We start from the raw sequence: 24961 nt of genomic DNA, 5'->3' as shown, positions 1-24961 counted from the left end.
GTCACAGTTATTCATATTGTTAAAGAAGACAAAAACTGGTGACAATTGACTGAAATTAGACAGTAACAAAAGGAAGAGAATGAAAAATAGTAGAACATGTACAGGGGGGAAAGGAATGAAAGAGAAGTCATTTGATAGAATTTTGTGAATAGCATAGTTTAATTATTGCTAATACTATATTAAGGATCGCAAAAGGAAGCTGCACATGTGGCAGAGACCTGGAAACACTAGAAGATTTCAAATAGATTATATGATGGTAAAGCAGAGTTTTAAAAACAAATTTTAAACTGCAAAACATTTCCAAGGGCGGGTGTAATCCGCAACCATGATTTATTGGTTATGAAATACAGAGTAAAATTAAATAATGTACAGAAACTTCTGGTTTTATGAATTATTTAGGAATAAAGATGATGGCGCACCAAAAGGTAGGGTGCTGCATCGTTAATAGGCACACAAACAAAAGGTACGGAGCTTTCGGAATGCACTTTCTTTTTCTAGCTGTGGAAAAAACACGCATGCATGCGCGCGCGCACACACACACACACACACACACACACACACACACACACACACACACACACTTGCCTCCCTACATTGTGCTCAGTTGACTGCCAGCTCTTTATTGGCCTGCAGTGAATGTTCTGTACTGTACTGTGGTGAGGTGAGGGTGTATGGTGCAATGAAGTGAGGGATGGAGAGAGCATGAGGGAGGGAGGTGGTTAGGGGAAAGCATAAAGCATCTAGCAGCTCATGGGAGAGTAAGGAGCTGAGTGTGGGCTAGCTCGGGGGAGGGGGGGCGGGGCAGGTAGAGGGGCAGGTGGCAAACTAACTGACCATGCAATTTCATAGGCTAGGGCATGAGATAACAGCACACAAGTAGTTGACATAGGATGCAAATTTGACAGGATTACTGAGGCAGGGGATGGTGTACACACACACACTATTGGGTTTTGTGAGAGGGGGGGGGGGGGCAGTGAGTGACCTTAGGTTTAGGCCAGGAAGATTATGGAAGTGAAAGATGTGCTGTAAGGGTAAATCCCATCTGCGCACCTCAGAAAAACTGGTGGTAGTGGGGATGATCCAGATGGTACGGGTTGTGAAGCAGCCATTGAAATCTCGCTTATTGTACGCTGCTGCATGTTGTGCCACTGAGTGGTCCACCATGTTTTTGGCAACAGTTTGGCAGTGGCCATTCATTCTAGTTGAAAGCTGTTTCGTTGTCATATCAATGTAAAGCTCTATGTTGTGGCTGCAGCAGAGCTGGTATATAACATGGATGCTTTCACAGGTGGCCCAGCCTCTGATGGGGCATGATAAGCCTGTGACAGGACTTGAATAGATGGTGCTGGGTGGGTGGACTGGGCAGGTCTTGCATCTGGGTCTTCCACAGTGGTACGATCACTGTGGCAGGGTGGAAGTGGGTGTGGCATAGGGATGAACTAGGATGTAGTAGGGGTTGGGTGGGCAGGAGAACACCACTTTGGGAGGGGTTGGAAGTATAGAATATTCCTCATTTCAGGGCATGATAATAGATAATCAAAACCCTGATGAAGGACACGATTCAGTTGTACCAAGTGCACAGCAAAATGTGAACCACACACAAGTACCAAAGAACATAACATACAAAGGCAGTTCTGTATATATCTTGATATCACAGATGAATTTTTGTCTTAATGTTTGCATTTGACTTGTGTTGATTCCTTGTCTGTTGAGATCTCCATATCAGCACCTCCCTTTTTGGAGAGCTGTGGCTCGGAAGGTCTTGCATCAAATCACAAATCTGGCCAGTGCAAACCTGAACAGAATTAGAAAACACAGGAGCTAATCTAACTAGCAGGTATCTGCTAGTTACCTGCGCGTCAGACTGCATTTTTGTGGCTGAGGTAGAGGTCTGATTGGGTCACTCAAAGCCGTAGAGAGATTGTCTTCTGTGTAAGAAGGCTTGAGATGCTTGGCAGATACAGAATACCATTTCCCAGGGAAGTCAGTCACATTTGTTTCATTACTATGGTCTATGACTGTAAAGGGGCCTGGAAAGAGTAGTGGTTTAATAGTGTCATCTCTCAGCCACACACAACACCATCTGAATAAGTCTTCGTGAAAGAAAATGGGTTTATCACTATGTCGAAATGGATTCTTTGGAAAGAGGTGATGCATGAGCGAGTGCAATTGCACAAAAATGTATTGGACCCTCTTACTGGTAGCCAAGGCTTAGGTGTGGGTGAGAAAAATTCACATGGAACCCTTAATTGCTGATCATAGACCAGTTCAGCAGCTTAGCAACCCAAGTCCTCTTTCAGGACAATGTGTAGCCCTAACAGTACGAAAGGTAATATTCCCGACCAGGCATCCGTCAACAAATTAGCGACCCAAGTCCACTTTCAGCACAGTGCATAGCCCGAACAGTACTAAAGGTAGTATGTCCAACCGACCGTGCATCCGTACAGCAGTCCAAGGTTGCTTTCAGTGTGCAGTAAATAAGCTCTATTATCGGGTTACTGGCAGAATGGTAGCTCATCACTGAAATATGTTTCACCTGCACATTCTCATAATCTCTTCGAACAATAGGCACTCAAATTGCCTACCCCTCCCCATGATAACAACTTGTGGAGTGCTGAATCTCGCAAACAAGCAATTTAGTTGGGCCTGGGTGACAGAGATTGCAGAAACATCAGCTACCGCAGTGGCCTCAGGCTACCTAGTGAATCTATCTACAATAGTCACCAAAAGACAAAATCCATTGGGGGGGGGGGGGGGGGGGAGAGAGAGAAGAGGCTCAAGCATTTCTGAAAACCTTGCAATTTTGTCATTTCCTACAACACTGTGCCAGTGCCAGCAGTCTTTTTGCTCCTGGCCAAACCCCTTTGTCCACCAACATTTTTGCAGAAGCGTTGATGCCAGATAGTGGAAGATTGTGATATGCATTGAAGACAGGGCATCACCATCTCGCAGGAATGAAGAGGCAATTCTTGTACCTTGGAGTGTTGCACCATATCTGTTGATTGGTACCATGTATTGGCACGTGCTCAAGACGTAAGCCCATCAATGCAGAATTCGCATGACAGTGTAGACGGAAAACATCTTTCTCTGGTTCTGCTACTCTGTCAGTATCAGTGATAGCCTTGCACTTTCAAGACAAGCAGTCAGCCACAGTATTATATTGATCCACAATGTGCTGGATGTCCTTTGAGAACTGAGCAATGAACCCAGCATGTCTACACTTTCATGATGAATTAAGTTCCATCATATGCTGGCATCTGGACGTTAGTGGCTCATCATCAGTAAAAATTTTAATGACTTCTCCCTGTAGCCATGGCCGGAAATGCTTTACAGTCACATATATTGCAAGAAGCTCCCTGTCAAATGCGTTCCACTGTTGCTGATTAGACAGGCTCTTTGAAAAGAAAGCCAGAAGGTGCCAATCTGCAGAGACGTACTTTTGAAATATGGTGCCCACAGCAGTTGAGCTTGTATCAACACTCAAAGAAATGGGGGTGCCAGAAACAGGGTATGTCAACATGGTATCATTAGTTAATGCAGTTATTAGGTCTTGAAATGCATTTTGAGCTTCACGAGTCCAAGGAATTTTTTTGCTGCCAAATGTTTTTTTGCATGTAAGTAGTTTATTTATTGGTTCTTGTACTTCAGATAAATTGAGTGTCACCTGTAATAGTTTAACTTTTTGAGTAGTCTTCTAGAGCCATTAAATGTTACAGGTTGAGACATTTCTCTGGAAGAAGTGAACTGCCTGTGCAAGAGACTGCATAGTCTAGAAACTGTACCTCCTCCTTGTCAAAGAAAATTTTTTTTCTTTCAGATTGACTGTGACTGTGCTCCAGCCATACAGAATGTGAATGAAAACTCTTGTAGTACTTCATGCATGAAATGCTACTAAGTCTGGGAGAATTTCATAGTCAAAAGGCATTATGTTGTGTTCGCAGAGCCTGAAGGGGTTACTCACTAGAGTTTTCTGCCTAGCCATGGGGATTTGTGAGAAAGCCTTCGTACAATCTACTACACTGAAAAAAAAAAAACAAGTGTTCGTCACACTGCTGTTAAACTCTGCAGCACTGGGAACCGGATATCTGTCCAGAATAGTGCGAGCATTTAAGCCCCCATAATCACAATGCATTCTCCGTGAGCCAGTCTTCTTTTTTACCACCTGCAGAGGTGATGTCCCCTCACTGTGATATCTTGTCACATGTTAGTCAGTAATCATCATCTCGAATGCCACACCTTGCATGTCTTTTTAACTCCACAAGTTCATGTGATGTAGAATGCGAGATCTTCTCGCATAATACATGTGTGTGTTCTGCATTTAGGCAGTTGCGACATCTAGTATATTATACCAGGTGCGGAAGACGTGGACAGTGCTAAAACCATTGTGTGAGGGCAGATCAGCAGCACCGTGCAGCACGAGGCCTTAGATGATAGAGGTGCTTTGATCAAGCAACAGTTTGACAGGTCTGGCATCACGGAAAAATTACAGAGAAACTTGGACCCTCAAAACTGGACCACTCACACCCACAATAATGAGTGCTCAAGTACGGCAAAATCCATCATCCAAATCTAAAGTCAACCTCTTCTTCCTGAATGTCTCAATTGCCGAATTGTTAGCAGCTGTGAGAAATGGAACTGTTGTAGATGAGTGGGGATCATTCAGCCACTTTGGATATACACTTATCTAGAATCCAGTGTTGATTAAGAATAGGTCACTGAACTTCCTTTCCTTTACAAATAGTGTATTTGAGCCTGTAACTACTGACTCCATTTCTTTCTGTGCACTTGAGGCGTGTTAAATGTTCGGGATGGGTGGGTGTGCATACTGGCACTCGTCATTTGAGTTTGGGTAGAGACGTGGGCTCTTGCTGTGTCTTGCTGCTTCACAGAAGCATCTATGCTACCATCACCATTTCAAATTTTGTCAGATACTGTTTGGGATCCAAAAACGTTGTTACCTTCCTGTCTCTGTAATCAAGCATTCAGCCTAGCTAATTAGTTGACTAGATGGCTCTGTCTGTGGTGCTTGCGTTTGTGGTGAAGCAGTGTGCGAGTCTGTGCTCCCTGCCGCTGCAAAAGTCTGAATGCGTGATTCGGAACCTCCCACTATAACGTCTTCAAATGCTGTCCACAAGCGGGCCAGTGTGGCCGTGCGGTTCTAGGCGCTTCAGTCTGGAACCGCGTGACCGCTACGGTCGCAGGTTCGAATCCTGCCTCAGGCATGTATGTGTGTGATGTCCTTAGGTTAGTTAGGTTTAAGTAGATCTAAGTTCTAGGGGACTGATGACCACAGATGTTAAGCCCCGTAGTGCTCAGAGCCATTTGGTCAGTTATGATAGCATCCACCTTGGTTGCCAAATCGAATAGTCCTATTTCACAGCAATCTACATTGCCAAAAACCCTTCAGACATTGCTCAGACAGGAGATCATTACCTCTCCCCCTTCCCCTGCCCCCCCCCCCCCCCCCCCCCCCCCCCCCCCCCGCCCCTCTCGTTCCCCCCCGTTCCCTGTCCCTGCCCCAGCATATACTGTGAATGAAGTACTTGTGAAGGGGAACCACTGGAACAAGCAACACTTTTGCTGATTTTCCATGTATCCGTGACTCAGGTGGTAATACGAAGTATATCCATCCAGCTGTGCTATAACCAATGTGAATTGTTACCACAATTTACATAGTATAAGACGCACTTTTTTCTCCGAAAAATTGCCTCCAAAATCCAGGTGCATCTTATACTCAGAATTAATATAAAAATGTCCTCTGTTTGATTTAGAATTCCCAACAGTCTTAAAAAAGGGCGTGTAGCAGAAACCTATCTCTATCTGGCAACATTGGATTCAATGAGCAGCAGCATGCATCGATGCAACGAACACAAGCTGCAAGGATTCATAAGCTTGCTAACACTGTCTCACTCCTGCCCCGCCATCACAAACCCAGAACACTGTCTGGCCTGCGATGCGTCACTGCAGTCTACATTGCAAAGGAACTTGAATTGAAAGTGATTTGTGTTATTGGCGACAGTGTAATATTCTTTTAGTAGCTAGTTTTGCAATAGAAATAAATAAAAAGTATTCATATGATGTGGGCTGTAAATTGAAAGTAATACCGCATGCAGAAGAACATGGAAACAGAGCACCTGAGCAGCATTTTAGCCCTACACCAACAGAAAAAACCATTTTTGGTTGGCAGACTACTAAACAAGAACTGAAAAAAATGAGGGGGACTAAATGTGCAAATAGAGGTCTGAATTCAAAATGACCAAAACTATAAGATGATGTATTAAAATGGATTCAAGGACACCATGAAAATGGCATTGGAATTAATACAAAGAAATGATTCAAATACATGCTCATAAGCTAGTGCTACAGTGGAACTTAACAGAAGGGTGGAGTTGGCTGGTGCTACAGGTTTATTAAGCGTCATGGACTTTGCATACGAACTAAAACCAAAATATTTTGGAAAATGCCACCAGAGCTTTAAGAGAAAATATTTCCTTTCCATCACTTTATTATTCAACATCGAAAGAAAAGCAGTGTGGAGCTAAGCCCAAATAGTGAATATGGATGAAACTCCTGTGACGTTTGAAGTCCCAAGTAACAGAACTGTTGCCATGAAAGGTGTAAATCTGTAACTGTAAAAACAAGTGGACAAGAAAAATGCTCAACACTTTTGTCCTGTCATGTTGTGCTGATGGTACTAAACATAATCCAGTGATCATTTTCATGCGCAAAACAATGCTGAAGCCTTCTGAAATACCGCCAAGTGTTGTTTTTCATGTACATGACAAGGGTTGGATGGATGAGCCTAATATGAAATTTCGGATTAGCAGAGTGTGGGATAGAAGGAAAGGTGTTTTATTGAAGAAGAGTTCTTTTCTTGTGCTAGATCAGTTTAGTAGTCATCTGAAAAATTTTGTGAAAAAGAAATTGACACAGGGAAACACAGACATTGCTGTTATTCCGGGAGGACTTATTTCACAATTGCAACCTTTTGACGTCTCGATAAATAAACCATTTGAAGTGTATATGAAAGAGGAATGGAACAAATGGATAATGGATGAAACCTGACATGAATTTACACCGAAGGGAGCTTTAAAACAATCTGTGATCGAACAAGTGTGTCAGTGGTTAAAACAGTCATGGTCTAGACTGAGAGAAGACATTATTGTTAAATCTTTCAAGAAGTGTGACAAAAGTAATGCCCTCGATGGTAATAAAGACCATCTTGTATATGAAGAGAATAATAGTGATGACAAAGAGGAGGGGGGAGAAGAAGAAGAAGAAGAAAGTTCAGATGGTGATTTTCAGGGATTTTAAAGGTCAATGCAGTTTTATAAACTAAGAATTTTTTAAAATCTGGCTTTACAAACTAATAATAAAAATGTTATTTTTTTATAATTGCTTAAAAGTTAAGTTCATCTTGTAATCCGTAAAATACAGTTCTTGTCTGACACAAGTCCACACAAATGAAAGATGGCCATTAGCCATAGCTGAGACTTTGTGGGCCAAAAAGACAGATTTATGATGTTATTGTCCTGTTGCCATTGCCTGTATGATTGTTGTTGTTGTTGTTGTTCAGTGTAGCTGGTGGTGATGGCATACCATTGCTAGCTCTTGGTAAACTCTGGTGCTACTCTTTAAGCCCATGTTAGTGAGTAGGCCCATTGTTCCCTGCGCGTACACAGAAAATCAGTTTGCCAACCGTTCAGTATAGGGTCATGACTGTGGGAATTGATTCTACTTCAAATATGTATGTGGCTTATAAGTGATTAACACTTTATTTGTATAAATATTCTTTGCACACAGTACTTTACTTCGTCCACACAACAAAACGTGGACCACACACGAGTACCAAAGAACATAAAATACAAAGAAAATTCTGTGTATATCTTGATGTCACAGATGAATTATTATTTTAATGTCTGCATTTGACTTGTCTCCACACTGTCTATCAAGGTCACTACAGTACAAGAGACACTCAAGATAGTTAAGCAGTCTTCCAACATGATCCATGATGATTGCTGCAGTTAGTTATTTCCATGTTTGGTTCCCTTCCTTCCTTTCCTAAAAAAGAAGTGCACACACACACACGCGCGCATGTATGCCCCCCCCCCCCCCCCCCACACACACACACACACAGCTATATACATTAAAAATGTTAGAGAGACAGAATGATTGTTCAGTACTTTCATGAGGCTTGTTCAGTATTTTCATGAGGCAAAATTCCATCACTGCCATTGCACATCAAAAAAAAAAAAAAAAAAAAAAAGGAAAAAAAACTGCACCTAGATTTTGGAACAGTTAGTTTCCTCTAGAGGGAGGAAACATCCATTGTGAAGATGAGAGTGGAGATGAAGGCAAAGGAGACAGTGTCATAGGGAATAGGAAGTCAAAGGTAGAATATCAGAAAGCACAGTGGCAGTTGTAGCCCAGAGATGACTGAAGAACAGAGTGAGAAGTAAAGATGGATTAATGGATTAAAAGGAAGAAAATTGAGAAATGGAGAAATTGCATTAATACTGAAATTAAGATCAAGAGGAATGCAGAAAAGGAGGTGGCGAAATATCTATAAAGGAAGCTGGATGGAAAAGGGAGTTAAAAGAAGCAGAAGGAAAATAGGAAAAAAGAGAGAAATAGAGCGAAAATGAGTAAATAAGGCTAAACTACCAATGTAAACAAAAAATAATTAAATTTGGGGGGGGGGGGGGGACAATTGTGGAAGGAAGTTAGGTCCAGGAGGGTGGCTGAATGTGATAATATGGTGGAGATGAAGTTCCCATCTCCTATGTTGAGGGAAGCTAGTACTGGGCAGGAGAATATAGATCACCTGTGTTGTCATCAGTGACTTTTGAATTGTAGGATGTAAAAGACACACACTTGAACCAGAGTGTTTGGCTAATCCCATAACAGGAGCTCAACAGAAGATATTCTGCAAACATAAATACAACGATAAAAATCATTCATATTAAAGCAAGTATGTACAGTGCCACTGCTCTTCTACTTCCACCTTCTCCTGGTTGAACTCCAGTGGCATGTTCGGCTGGACAGGCCTGGTAACGTCCTTTACATCCAGGTGACTAGAATGTCGGTTTGGAGTATTCCATCTCAATTTGTTCATGATTCTTTTACCCTGATATTCAACCACAGGTGCTGTGAAAGGATGTACTTTTGTCAGAGGGTGAGATCGTCAGTGGTCTGCACACCTGGTGTAATGGACAACTGTGGCTTTTACAGTATCCTAAGCTCTGGCCAAGTAGCTATTTCACACAAACTGCACCTAGGCCTTGGCTTTTGCAAGGAGGTAAATCATGCTTTCATTATTCAGGCTACACAACTTCCACAAGACACAAAAAGAGACCAGATCCTACTGTAAATTGTTATGGACTACCACGTATATTCTCCACTTCACAAGGAAATTAATTCAGAAGGAGTTTTTCCTTCAAGCCGCTGCTCTTCTACTTCCTCTTTATCCTGGTTGAACTCCAGTGGTGCAACCAGCTGGATAGCCCTAGTAACTTTTCCATCTGGGATGACTAGGAGCTGAATGTATTGGCATTTGTGGTAGTTATGTAGCCTGAATAACAAAAGCAGGATTTGCCTTCTTGCTTCCAGCAAGGGTGTAGATGCATTTGGTAGGAGGTGACTACTTGGCCATAGCCTAGGACGTGAAAGCCACGGTAGTCCATTACGTCAGGTGTGCAGACCACTGAAGATATTGTACTTCTACAAGTTCGTTCTCTGTTTGTGTGGAAGCTCTTAAATTGTGGAGAGCTTGTGTATTTACAGGTATAGTTTGCAGGCCTTCCTCATTCATGCTGTAGTGCCCAAGCTCTTTGTGAAGGCATAATTTAATGGTGCTTATGATACATTCCCACCATCCTCCCCATCAAGCCGCAAGTTGTGCTGTAAACTATCCAGTGCTCTGGTATCTCTCAGTTAGCTGTGTGAAACGTGTAGGCTTTATCACTGTAAATGCCATGCCATCTGATAAATATTTGAAGAACTAATGAAAATCTGTCCATTGTTGGGTTGAGGTATAGTTTCAGATGGACAGCTGTAGCTACAGCTCAGCTGGCAAAGATACCATAACCCTCTTTTGTAACACTATTTATTTGTGGTTACATGGGTCCAACAAAATCTATTCCAGAAACTTCCAACAGATTGTGAGGCTTCACTTAATCAACAACCAATGGCACTTCTGTCTGCTGGCAGGCAGTGCTGTGTGCAATTGTTTGGGGAAGACAGCAACATAGGATTGCTTTGATGACACAATAGATGTATTGAAAGTGAGTTCCCAAATGCAGAAAACCATCATCAAATATGGGTTGACACACTTTACCTTCAGTGTGCAGGGTAGTGGTAGACCTTTGATTAAAGTGTTGATAGATTCAGTCCATACTGCTGCTCTACTGTGGTCAGATAGATTCAGTCCATACTGCTGCTCTACTGTGGTCAGAGGCCTTGCAGTAGTGGCATAGCATTCTCGTACAAGTCAGTGCTGTTAGCAGATCTCAAGTCATGGGAATGTTACCATCTTAACAGATGCTAATCAGCTCATACTACACGTTAGTTGGGGACACTTATCCGAAGCTATGTATAAGCCAGCACCATATGTTCACTCCAATGTGACAAAGTGTGAACATAGGAGTGCTCTTTCCCTGTTGTTTGGACCCATCTTTAATCAATTATACTAAATAACTGAGAAAGTGTTGTCACCATCTGACAGTAGATTGTGTGGCAGATCTTCATACCAACCTATTCTGAGCAGCCAAATGTCTTGATGGGGGATGTTAGTCTCATTAATTTCAGAGGGCTGTAATCACCTGCAGTAACTCGTAATAAATTTCTTCTAGGTGCTATAATTTTCAAAACTTGTTCAGTGACTTCTAGCTGATTTACTGAAAGCCTATCCTCGTCTACCGTGACATTTGTTTGGAGATTTCGTCCTTCTGCCTTGCAGATTGCGGATAGTCTCTGGCAGTTGTTATTTGCTCCATTAGCAAAGACATCTCATCATACAGTGATATCAGGCTGTCTTCCGTTTCAGTTCCTATAGTTAAGCCATCCACAAATGTGTTTTCGTGCAGTAATCCTGCAGCGGTAGGGAACTGGTGATAAATGGCTGTTAGTTCTTGGAAGGTGGTTGAAAGTAAAACTGGTTACATGCAAGTCTAACATATGTTTTAGTCAGCAAACTGCTCTTTGGCGAGCCTTAATTTCTTCCTCAACCTTATTGGCATCTAACGTGTTCCAGGAGAATTGAATAAAATCTCTGCTGCTAGAGTTTATAGTGAGCTGCAGAAAGACATGAGTGATACAATGATTACAATGTGTCAGAAAAGGAATCTTCTAAAGCACTTCAGTCACCTCAAGTAGTATGTTAGGCATGATTTACAAAGTTTCATTGACAGTGTAGACACCCTTTTCATGGGATGAACAATCAAATACTGTTTCTCATTTAGTGATATTTCCCCCCCCCCCCCCTCTCTCTCTCTCTCTCTCTCTCTCTCTCTCTCTCTCTCTCTCTGTCTCTCTCTCTCTCTCTCTCTCTCTCTCTCTTTCTTTTTCTTTCTCGATTATATGATGAGGCAAATGAAACAAGAAACAAGTCCATGGCTTCATATTGGTAGTAAACTCTACATGCTCTTCTTTAATATACTCCAACATTATGTTATGACAAATATGTCAGTCAGCTCTCATTTCTTAGTAGTCTTCTTCCTGAGGCATTGAAACACCTCTCAGTATCATGAAAGTTATTGATTGTATAGCACCAGTGTATTTTTGCAGGAGGCAAACTACTCACCAGTGGTCTTCAGACAAGAAACTGTTCAAATATTGCGTATTTGTAGCCACTCATTGCTCTTTCTTGGACCTTTGCTGATTCAATTTGCTTCCTAAAGTCCCAGAAGCTACATTGTTGTCATTTTGGTTCTTCAAAAGCTCATGAGATTAGTGGTGGTGTACTCTGCTGAAACTCTTGTGTGACTTCCCCTGGTAATCAGGATGAGCTTAGTGTGCAACAGACTGAGAAATATGTTTTGGTGATCTGTCACCCACTCTTTCTCACTAATGATATGCTCCAATAAGGAACTCTTTAGAAAGACCAGATTTTCCTTTAGTGGAGTATGCCAGCTCTAAGTTTTTGGTGTGTTGAGTCATTGTGATATCTCGGGACACAGAAGAATGTTTCAAGAAATAATGTAAATGCTCGGATGTAGTGAGCATGACATATACAGTATTCCATGTGCTTCTTAGGCTGAGAAACAGAAGTCTCCAAAACGTGAATGTTGATGAAGATTTAAATTCATCTAATGACAAAGATGAAGGTGGACTGATTGCCAGCATCCAAAACGTAACATGTGAGTACCTTTTCCATTCCTCAAACAGTCTCTAACATGTGACCTTGATTAAGGTTAAGAAAACAGAGATTGCTCGATCTGAATATCGGGAAACATTCCAGAACGTCTCTTCAACAATAAAAGAAAGTGCAGCAGGCCATTATAATTGACTTCTCTGCAAGGTTTGATCTGCAGTATGTGATCATATGACATACAATTTGTGATGTGGCAGATACTCTTATCTCCTGCAAGTGGCAAGAGGGTAGAAGTGCATTATCCAGTTATAGTTCACAAACTTCCCAATGCACAGATTTTGTCAGTAGAAATTGCCACCAGTGAATGGCAAATGAGAAATGACACTAAGGAAACAACAGTCTGCATTTGAACCAGCACATTTAGTCAGTCACAGTTTATTACCATAAAAACAATTTAGCAAGAAATTTCTATGAACATAAATACAAAGATAAAAATCACTCACATTAAAACAAAGATGCACTGTACCACTGCTTTCCTGCAGGTTTGGTGTAGGGGTCCCTTCAGTCACACTGTAGAGCATACTCAGCAGATGGATACTGGATGACCCCAAGGCATACAGATCGTGTGTGTCCGTTTGTGTGCTCAGCTAATTTAGTGGTGGTCATTCAGTATAAAAAGCCATGCAGTGAGCACATTATAGTTGGTAAACTGTGTGGTTTCACATGTTATTTTGCCACTTTTGTTACAAGGCTTACCAGTGATGGTGCCAGGGTAAGTGGCAGTTGGTTGGTGCATGGATTAGGCTTTATTGTGGGAATATTCTAGGGATCGGAAACCATGGGGCAGAGATAATTGGAAATGTCATATGATCTGACAAGAATGTATCAGAGGTGGTCATGATTCTTTGAGAAAGTTGGTTGAAGTATGTGTAAGAATGAGGGATAACTACATGAAGTACCTGTAGTGTCAGTAGACAGATGGATATTGTATGATGGAACAGCCCATGTGTCAACATACCCTGGTACTTAGTCCTTTGTCATGTAAGGCATTTTTTTCACTCCATACCTGCTGCATCAGTATACACCCACTATCATACTTCCAGAATTGACATTTTCTCAATGTTTTAGGCATTTTTTATCAGTCCCTTCATGTTTCCTATTTTTATTGTATAACTAAGGCATAGATAGAGCATAAGAAGTATATTATCCCACTCTGCTTCCTGAAAGTCAGACTCTTCCAAGTGAAGGAAGGGGACCTGGACAGTAACAATGATGACTGTAAAAGTCTCCTCACTTCAGTGTAGGAAAAGTTGCAGTTCGAGCACCTGGTGCAAGATTTGTTGCACTTGATAAACAATATTGTTACACTTGAAAGGGAGTCTGTGTAAGATATGGCACGAGTCCCATATTGGGGAAAAAGCTGACAATACAAAAAGTGAAAATAGTGAGAATGATTTGAAGATAAGTGTTGTGCCTCACATTGCAGATGTAAATACAGTAAACAAATACATTCGTGATACAAGTGTAGGAATCAAAACTTCCATATCTGTTTATGAAATAGAAAACTTTATTGAAAAAATTTTTACCAGAAGTTGAAACAAATGATAGCTATGGATTTTTTGATAAAGAAATAACAACAATCAATGTGGTATTAGGTGTCAAACCGTTTTAAGCCCAGAGGTTTCAAATTAAAGGGCACAACAATTAATAAAATGGACTAATTGCAGTTTTATTAATTATATGTTTAAAAACCAATTACATTTTCCCATTATTTGTATCAATTTTTATAGTCCCTTAAATAGAATAAAAGAAGGCTTTACTGTAGGTGCATGACTATGTACTTGCACATGTTATTTTTTGTCTGTGTCTGCCTCCATCTCCTAGTTACAAATTTTTCTGTGTCTATTTGATTGGTTCCTGGAATGTAGAAAAGCTTTTCCACATAAACACTTCATTTTGTATGATACTGCAGATGCCCCTTGCATGTTATCATGCATAAAAAAGGAAAAAGTATTGTGTAATCTTAGTTTAATAATGTCTGTCATGCATGTGCTTGTGGATTATTTACGTAGTAGTACATGTAAAGAATAAGAAATTCATCCAGATCATTAATTGTGTATTGCATTTACACTAGGCAGTCTGTGTCATTGTTTCTTACATTTGCAACTAGAAATATCTTTCTGGAGTCCTAGATCCAAAGCACTCTCCTTACGTCAGTTTAGGTCTGAGAAGCAAGGGCATCTTTCAGCACATAAACATTCATATGTTTTGAGGGTTTCTCTTGCTGACAGCAAAGAACAACAAGGTAAGTATTCAGCACTATTTCTGAGTACCATTCTGTCATTATTAAATTTTCAGTATCGGCTGTTACCCTGCCTCACCTCAAAATACATATATATATATATGTGCCCTTACAACTATGCAGAATTATTATTAAGGGGAGGTTCTGGTCAAGGCGGATAAAAAAATGGATTTTTTGTGTAATTTTCATCCCCTGCAGTTTACATATTATGTCTACAAAATGATTTTTTGGTTGTGAAAATATTTTAGAAGTAACATCATGTCAAATGGAACTGTGTGCTGATAGAAGTATAGGCAGCTGTAAGTGCCTGATGAATTAGTTCAAGAAAAGATTCAACCAGTATACAAATTTCTGTCCAGTGAGGATTTGCATAAAAGGTGCACTGTTGTCAATATGCAATGTATGCATGGGAGAGTGGTACTGAAACATCTTCATTGTGGGGCAAAAAGTTTGTGGAATTATCTGAGAGGAAATGCATGCCTTCCTTGGTGCAAGAAATGTCTCAGTTCATTAAAACAGCCCAAATTGCAAAAAAAGGACACCACTAGATTCAGAACCAGAGTACGTTTGAGGAAGAACAAGGACACCTCTATGGTTCTAGTATCGCAGATTAACCATAGGTTTTGAAACAACAATGTTTTTTGTTATTCCAAAGTGAAAATACACGTTTGTTGAAACCACATTTTTTCAGCTGATGAAGCACTCAGAGCCTCAACAGATTAACTGATTAATTTCATTTTTTAATTGAAAGGTAATTAAATTTAGGGGGTGATAGGGAGAGCTTTTTTGTGTTTGAATTTTAAATATTTTTTCTAAACATTTGGACTTAGGAAAACATGCCAAGAAATTGACATGTTTCTCAAACAGCTGCCTTTTGTTTCTCTAAGGTCTTTTTCAAAATCCCATCATGATGTACCTCCAAATTCATTTTGATTTAAGAATTTTCTATTTTTATGGGTTTCAGAAATAGCCACGAGTCTGTACAACACTTCATGCAAACCAGGATGCACTGCGAGACGCGTACTTTGACAAGGGCTGCAGCTGCCGTTTTTAATTTGTTATGGGAAAAAAAACATATACCATTGTATGTATAATAATGTGGTACAACCTCCCTTTTAATAAAGGCAACCCTATCTGAAAAAGATTTTTCGTGCCTCTGAACCAGAATCTCCCCTTAAGTTATATTTAAAAATTCTATTGGTTGTATTTTATAAACTCTTTGGGAAACATTTATCTGAAAGATTATCATAAGCTCTGAAGTTTCATCTTGAAAACTGTCCACTGTTTGCTTAAAAGGCATTTAGTTCCCAAAGTTCCTTCCTCATAATTTATTTTTATTGAACTAATTATATAATTCATCCTTCTCTTTAAGATCATACTGATAGTTAAATTATTCAGGAATTTTTTCTTGCATTGGTGTTAACTTTAAGCTTTTGGAGACAGGATGAATTTTATACGTGAAAATGGCACTATCAAGTAGCTTCATGTGGTCTAAAGTTGTATTATTGTGACTGGCTGTTAATATTCAAAGTAATCATTATTTGCAGAACGTAGCACCTGGGCAGATTAAAAATGAATCATTCAGATGCTGATAGGTTTCCATAGACATAAAGGATGTGTATAGTATGGTGTTCACACAGAAAACAAGACAGATGTTCGTGTAGGTTAAGATCAAAAAAATTTTGGTTCAATGAAATGTTCCAAAGTCTTGGTCATATACTACTACAGGGTGTCTATGACCCGGGAGAAACCCGGGAATTTTTTCATCCAGGATAAAACCGAGAATTTTTTGGAATTCCGGGAATTTTTTTGTTTTGGTTTTAGCTTTCAGTTAAATTTTTGTAATTTTCACTGGTAAGAAACAATATTCTAACAAAGGATATTATGTATCCCACTACTGCAGAATAATACTGCAACAATAAAACATGAACGAGAGGGAAAAAAATAAATAAATAAAATAAAATAAAACTTAAGTTGCAAAGGAAATGCGCTATATACAACAACTAAAGGCCTTGGGAAGACTGTTCAGTGCTTCATAACAACAAATTGCCTGCGTCTCCAATGAGCGTGACATCACAACTGTTTACTTTAGATTCGTTTGAGCAGGGCGGGCTCGTGCTCAAGCGCAGTTGAGTCGCGCATGTGTAGTACCTTCTCCCACTTCTGGCTACAGAAGTGTGACTGTTTGCTTTATAAGCAGCAGCAGCTGCTGCTGCAGCAAAATGCTACCCGGAAGAAAATTTACTGGCGCATGCACGTTGTCAGATTCAGTGGGACAAACTGGGGTATCTACCCCGGGCGGCAATTTCAGCAGAATGGAATGGGGCCGCCAAATTCATATTCTTGAGGAAAAAAACCTTGTTTCACAAAGTGCCTTGTATCCAGCGCATGTTGGTCTGTTGATTATTCATATGATTTTGAAACGCATCCCTGTTGGTTTTTGAACATTTTAGAACATATTCTAAGTTTATTTCTGAATGAATCATAAGTTGAATTTTGAATGCGTGTGTAGTGTATGTCATGTATCTGCCAGTGGAATCCCGTCGCATCTATAAATAAACTTTCCTTAGACAGAAGGGGACGGGGCTATACGAGCTGAGCGGAATAAAGCTGAACGGGTGAATGGCAATCACTGTTTGTTTATGTGGTTGACTGTGTTTGCGAATTATCAGCGTTGTTATAATTACTAGTGAAATCCATAGATTCAGACTACCAGAGTGGAATCATAGGGAAGAAAGATTACGTATTTTCTTCTTGGTGTATCCAAGAAAATTAAATTTTGATAGAAAATTTTTGGCCAGACCGCTACACTAGTAAGGACCAGTTGTACTGTCCCCGGTAGCAGCCACCTGAGTAGCGCGGAAAACGCGTTTTATGAACACGCAATAACGCCTAGCCAGAGAATAAACGTGGGATAATTAAACTGTTGATTGTGGAAGGGCTAGCGAAGTTAACCGGAGAATAAGTTACAGAATTAGTGATGATGCGATTGTTTGGTAGAATGAGGAAGGAGAAGAAACGGGGACATCACACAAATTATGGAAGAATAACACGATTCCAAATTTATATGAAAATTTCATACTACTACTTTTCAATCTCGTGCTTGAGAAGCTGAAGTGTATGAATGAAATGTGAAACTATTTCGGAACATAAAACTTTTTGCTTGTAGTAGGCCTAATAGGCATTTAATATTTGTACTTTCTGAATTATATTTTCTCGTGTTATAAAAATGACCATTTGTGCCAAAATAGTCTTGTTTATTTGGTGTGTTTTACAGAAGCTGCAATATTAGACAGGCCTATTTCATTTTATCTAGCAGACAGTGACAAAATACACGTAATCAGATTGAGAAACCACACAAGTCTTGGGTACTGTTTGTATTGTATTAACAGCTTTTTCAGTATTAAACATTTCTTTTTTTCATGTGGCAAAACATGTGATGACCTTTGATGAGGTAATAGATCCTTTCCCAGAAAGGAAAACACGCCATGTAAAGCTGTAACAAGGTTGGTCTCTTCTACTGGTTTCATTTATCTTATATTTATGTCACACAAAAAAGCAAGTTATTAGCTATAGGCAATAAAGAATGCAAATTTTCTGAAGAGTTCTTGTTCTCCCGGTTACAAATTATCCCATCCAATATTGATTGAGAGGTTTGTTTTTTTTTTTTTCTTCTGATGCACAGAGCAGTCTGAGTTAGGGTTGGAAAGTGGATAATCTCCACGTGACCGACATTTACGTTTAGTAGTTTTGCTGTTTCCTCTTCATTTATTGCTGTCACGTCAAGTGAAAACAAAATGGATTTCTGTGGCCGGGAGCTATCAAGTGTATTAAAATACACTGACATGAGTACGAAAGGCGAAAATATGTTATTAGTTTCAGATTTTATTTTATTTTATTTTCACCTTTCTGACAACCAAGTATTAATCACCTTGCAGAACAATGAAGTTATTTTGTCAATTTGCTAAAGAAATTTGGCTTTTATTAATCTTTTTCGATGAGGCAGTCAATTTATTTGAAACGAAGTGTTTCATTCCACACTATTGGCTAGTTTCAACTGTTCGGTGCATTTCAAAAGTGCATGTTTTCATCTTCTAGCACGTGTGACATTATGCCATAATGAAGAACCAAACATTAGATAATACAGATTTACATCTGAATCTGCACATACGAATGTTCACTTTAAGCCGAATTACACGTTTTAGTATGGTGCACAGAATTCTGATGCTCTTGAAGTATCCTCTGATGAATTGTTTCTTTTATGACATAATGTAAGATCTTTTAATGTCTTACACCTACGAACATACGCGCTTCCAGTATCCTAGTAGCTGCGCAAGCACGGTGATGCCTGTTATCTGGCGCTCTCTGACAACTGCTGAAACAAACCTATTTCTAACAGGTCGCGGGAAAATGTTGCGAATGGTTATTTGAAAAGCGTTATTTTCAAAGTAAATTTCCTTTTATGTAAGATGAACTACATGCGAAAATGTACAATGAATTTCTTAAATCACAGAGCGTTTGACTCTCATTTAAAAATCAAGTCTTTGAGTACAAACATCTAGAAAAATTTCGAGCGCAGAAGATCAAGACATTTATGTCTTTATTAAAAATTTTACTGGCACATTTGTGGGATGTATCTGAAAGTGTAACACGTGCAAAAAAGATCAACATTGTATGTGAAAGCTTAGCTTTTTTTTTTTTTTACTGAGTTTGGTTTTCTAAAGAACCGAGAAATACTACACCAGTGTATAAAACCATAACTATTCAAAGGGCTGATAAGTTTTACAGTTCCAAGGAAAAGTATACTGTCACTGAACACAGAAAAAGTGGATCTTCACCCGGGAGAAAGTGTAATTTTAACCGAGAAATCTGGGAATTTTTTTTTCTTGTCCGCGTATACACCCTGTACCAGCCATTTGTGAACACTTCTAATTGGGTGACAAGGCACTGTAACTTTTTTCTAATAGAGCTCTTCCTCCTCATGAAAGACAGACCAAACATAATTCTCCAAGGATGGATTCATAAGCTAATTACACAAGAGTGACTTCCATGTAGAAGCTGGTCATACAGAATGCCATGAAAGCATTCGCTGTTGTGTAATGCTGTCTCTACCACCTTGTAAGCTTCCTTTTCTCCTATGAAGCACCAGTCCAGCTTCAATACTGTTGAATAAATTTAAGTTTTTTTTTTTTAATTCGCTATCTTTTCTGTTAATTCTCCATCATTAGCATGAATGCAGACACTGTTTATCTGCCACAGAGCACAATTTGCAGCAGGTTTTCTGAACTATTATGAAATTTACAGGGTGCCTAGTTAGTTTGGGTTATCAGGAGTAATTCGTGCATAAATTATTGAGAATTAAAAGTTTCCTTTCATGCTTGCAGCTGTACCAAGGCCGCAGGCTTGGCGCCTAGCATAAGTTCTTGCAGTGTCTACATGACCAGCCAGCCTGTTTTCTTCAGGACAGAAACAGTTCTTTCTGATAAAAGCCGCTGATGGGGTATACTTTCAGCCCTCTGCTCAATGGGGTAAAAGTGCCCATGCCACCAACAATCCAATAGAGAGGCATGAGAAAGGGGTCCCGTCATTGTACAGGGGAGAAATTCGCGGTTTCTACCTTTCAGGGGGAGCAGACTGTCTCGTGCCATCTGTCTCCATTTCTGCTCTTTTTGACTAGGCACCAGCTAGTTTAAGCATGAACCATCTTTCTTTCTCCTTCCAGTTTTCATATTTTGCTAACACTCAAACTGGCAATTGCCCACTACAGTCCAACCTGAATGAGGCCTGCTGTATTCTGTAGTTTTGGACTGTACCATGAGTTTCCTTTAATTATCTCTCTTTCATTTGAAACCACCATTTCAGCACTCACAATTCATTCCTCTCCCATCCTTGACACAGGCCATCCCCAAGTGCAGTCTGTGCATATAGATACATTTTTTGTTGCCCCTGGTTTATGTGGATAGTGAGCTATTCCACTTTAGCATGTTGGTTCAACTTTTAAACACACTGTTCTAGCTGACATTCTTCTCAGATGTCAGAGGCACACGAAACTCCATTAATATCCTTCTGCTTCCCCAATATGTAAAGCAATGCATTGTTTCGTGCAACTTGGATATTCACTTCATTTACCCACAACAGCAATGAATGAAATACCTACAGACAGCTGGTCAGCTCTCTTACATACTTACTTCACATGCCCTCAGGGCTCAGTATTTCTGTGCTGGGTATGGGCATGGTGACCTGGAGTTTGCAAAGCTGGGGACTGGTGAGCACCATTAATCCGTTGTTATCATAAGCTCTGGGCATGTGTCAGTGGAATGTCGTGCATCACAGGGAATGGGGATGTCGGCTTAACTGCCTGGATTGCAAGGATGGCAAAACCTCTACAAAAAGCCCTCATTCTCAAGGTGTGCTGCATGCTGATGAGATGCATGGCTTTTGAGGAAGAACAGGTGCTATCAGGCAACCTGTGTAATGTGCTGCACCTCAGTAATATAAGGGTTACCCAGGCAAGCAGGGCAGTCTCTGGTGGACATCCTTCCCTAGATGCTCATGGGGTCACTATGAAGTCTAGATCTCATGTTTCTACTCCCAGCAGTTTGGGTGGAGCATTGGACAATATTAACATCCAAAATCTTAAGAGGCTTCAGGTGACTAATTCACCTGGGTCATCTCTGAAATGTAAGTATTCAAAGTAACGGACCACATTCAGTGGTAGGTAATGTCTTTGCTGTCGTAAAATGTGTGAATAGTTCTTTTGAAGAATTGTCACAGTTCTATATCCATAACACTCTAAAGGTGCTTGCAGAGCAACTCATGTCTATCAAGAGGTTGCGCAGTTGTACCGTTCTGCTCGAGACTATGAAGCGTTGAAGGAGTTGCAACATGCTGGGACATTACAAATAATGGTACAAAAATACTGCAATAGGAATGAAAAAGTACAAGGGTGACTGAAGTCTAGAACATTGTGAAAAGGGTTGATGGACAGCTTCAAAAGTCAGCATTTTTTATCCTGACATTCAATCTGGCGAGTATCTGCCTGAGTATATTGCAGCAGACTTAAGATTAGACTTAATGTCCCGAATCCAATGTGGTGCTTCAAATGCGAACGCATTTGTCACATCAGTATGTGTTGTAACAGTCGGGCAACATGTGAAAGACGTGGTGCCGAGCCCACAATCCAGGTTTTTGATGCACTGCCCCACCCATGTGTGTTGATTGCACCGAGGTCCATCCACTTTGCGGCAAGTCCGGTTGTTATAACAGGCGACATGGGTGATGTGTCTGCGTCCGTAGGAGAAGGAGGCGAGTGGAGTTGCTCCGACAGATGATGGTCATCTGGTTCCTGCATGGGCACATCTCCTGGTGGACTGCGTTGTGAGTAATGAGAGATTCCAGTATTCCGAGGGTCAGGTAGAACCGAAGGTGGTGTAGTGGCATCCAGAACAGGTGTTGCTGGCACACAAGGCCGAAGCTGGTCCAAATGACGCACTGCAACACTCGTGTCTGTCTGGATTTCATACAGGCGTTGGCCACAGTGTCGTAAGATAGGGCCAGGACTCCATTTTGGCCGCCTGCCATCTCCCCGTATCCATACAAGGTCGTCTGCGGTGAACCGGCCAAGCGAAGGCACCCGCGGCCGTGAGGTGGAAGGCCGCAGAAGATGAAGTAGAGTGCGGGGCTGTCGGCCATGTAAGAGCTCAGCTGGGCTGTGGTTGCCCATGGGGGTGAAACGGTAAGAAACCAGAAATTGGAGAAGCGCATCATCAGCAGCAGAAGAAGTCAGGAGTTTCCTCATCTGAGCCTTAAATGTGCGGACCAGTCGTTCAGCCTCACCGTTTGACTGTGGATGGAACGGAGGTGCCGTGACATGCATGATGCCGTGACAGGCACAAAAATCCGCAAAATCGGAATAGGTAAATTGCAGACTATTATCAGTAACAAGAGTAGAGGGAAGGCCTTCCAAAGAGAAAATGCGAGGTAGAGCATTGGTGGTTGCCGCGGTGGTAGGTGACATGCAACGGACCATGAAAGGAAAGTTAGAGTAGGCGCCAATAACGAGAAGCCAATAAGTACCTAAAAAAGGTCCCGCAAAATCAGCATGAATACGCTCCCAGGGCTTCTCAGGCGAAGGCCACAGTGACAAAGATGACTTATGGGCGGCGGCCTGTGATGCACAAGGGCCACAGGCAGCGACCATGTGTGCGATTTCAGAGTCGATGCCGGGCCAGTACACATGACGGCGCAGCAGAGATTTTGTGCGAGACACACCCCAGTGCCCTTGGTGAAGGAGGCCCAAGACCGAAGCACGCAAAGACGCAGGTACCACAACAGGCGGCGAAGCATTTTCGGTGGAAAGGAGGATAACACCATCCCTAGCCGTGAGGCGGTAACGCAAAGCATAGTAGTTCCGCAATGGATCAGAAGTCTTAGCGGACAGACAATCTGGTCAACCCTTCTGAATACAGCGTAAAACCCGGGAGAGGGTAGGGTCAGAACCCGTAGCAGCCGCCAGCTGGTCCCCGATGATGGGGAACGCGTCCACAACCTGCTGCTCGGCAACATCCAGGTGGAAACACAAAAGTTCGTCCCTATTGAATGCCAGATCAGGACCCATGGGAAGACGAGACAGTGCATCAGCATTCGCATGTTGAGCCGTCGGCTGGAAATGAATCTCATAATTGAAACGAGACAAGAGCCCAACGCTGGAAGCGGTGTGCAGCCTTGGCGGAAGTGATGTCAATGGTTGAAACAAGGAAACAAGTGGTTTGTGATCCATAACAAGATGAAATTTGGATCCATAGAGAAAAACACCAAACTTATGAAGAGCATAAATAATGGCCAAAGCTTCTTTTTCAATTTGAGAATACTTTTGTTGGGCATCTGTGAGCGTTTTGGAGACATAAGCAATGGGTTGTTCAGAACCGTTGTTCAGAACGGTGCGCAAGGACTGCACCGACCGCTTATGAGAGGCATCCGTGGCAAGAACAAGATGGTGGTCAGGTCGATAAGTAGCCAGGCACAGGGTCTGTTTCAGCATAGTCTTCAATTTCTGGGAAGCCGCATCGCATGACGTGGACCAGTGAAAAGGCATGTTTTTATGCAATAGGTGATGCAACGGCTGAGCCACCGAAGCAGAAGACGGTAAAAACTTGTGATAGTATGCTATTTTCCCCAAGAAGGCCTGCAGTTCCTTAACAGATGTAGGGCGAGGAAGGGCATTGATTGCAGCGACAGTTTGCTGAAGCAGACGAATACCATCCCAAGAGAGTTGAAACCCCAAGTACGTGATAGATGCCTGAAAAAATTTTGATTTCTGAAGATTACACTTAAGACCGGCAGTTACAGACGTGAAAAAGTGTGTGGAGATTTTGAAGATGTTCGTCAGTGGTGGAGCCAGTGACAACAATGTCGTCCTGGTAATTTATACACCCAGGGACAGTGAGCAATAATAGTTCCAAGAATCGCTGAAAGAGAGCAGGGGTGCTGGCAACCCCGCATGGCAATCGTTGATATTGATAGAGGCCAAAAGGCGTGTTAAGGACCAGAAACTGCCGGGAAGCAGCGTTGAGAGGAAGTTGATGAGAAGCTTCTGACAGGTCGAGTTTAGAAAAATACTGGCCTCCAGCAAGTTTAGTGAACAATTCTTCAGGTCGAGGCATAGGGTAAGTGCCGATAAGGCATTGAGCATTTACAGTGGCTTTGAAATCGCCACAGAGACGAATATCACCATTTGGCTTAGCAACGACAATGACAGGAGAGGACCACTCACTGGAAGTGACAGGAAGCAAGATGCCTGAAGCAGTGAGATGATCCAGCTCCCATTTGACCCGATCACGAAGGGCCACAGGAATGGGCCGAGCCCGAAAAAACTTAGGCCAAGCAGTGGGTTTGAGCGTGATATGAGCTTCAAAGTCGTTTGCACGGCCTAACCCAGGAGAAAGAAGGGATGAAAATGTCGTTGACAAGGAATCCAATTGAGCATAAGGAATAACATCAGAGACGATATTGACAGAGTCATCTATGGAGAACCCAAAAACACGAAAGGCATCAAAACCGAAAAGATTCTGCGCGTTACTATGGTCGACCACAAATATGGGAACAGTGCGAATGACAGATTTGTAAGATACCTCAGCATCAAATTGTCCCAAGAGAGAAATCTTCTGTTTATTGTAAGTCCGTAATTGCCTAGTGACAGGTGACAGGATTGGAGAATCCAACTGAAGATACGTCTGAGAATTGATGATAGTGGCAGCAGAACCAGTATCCACCTGCATGCGAAGCGTCGTGACCAAGTATTTGGACAGTGAGGAATAACTTCCCTGAAAGGGAAGAAGTACAAGTGACAG

At 41.4% G+C, this 24961-nt stretch overlaps 1 protein-coding gene across 1 annotated transcript in view; it reads left to right on the top strand.

Moving 5' to 3' along the window:
* The window catches only part of LOC124612556, a 171693-nt gene that overhangs the window by 16890 nt on the left and 129842 nt on the right, over positions 1-24961 (top strand). Inside the window, exon 4 of the mRNA XM_047140830.1 lies at positions 14481-14615. Coding sequence (XP_046996786.1) covers positions 14481-14615 — 135 coding nt within the window. The remainder of the gene's footprint in view (positions 1-14480; positions 14616-24961) is intronic.

Source organism: Schistocerca americana, chromosome 4 (genome assembly GCF_021461395.2).
Source record: "Schistocerca americana isolate TAMUIC-IGC-003095 chromosome 4, iqSchAmer2.1, whole genome shotgun sequence".
NCBI lineage: Eukaryota > Metazoa > Arthropoda > Insecta > Orthoptera > Acrididae > Schistocerca > Schistocerca americana.
This window is presented reverse-complemented; position numbering and strand designations above follow the sequence as displayed.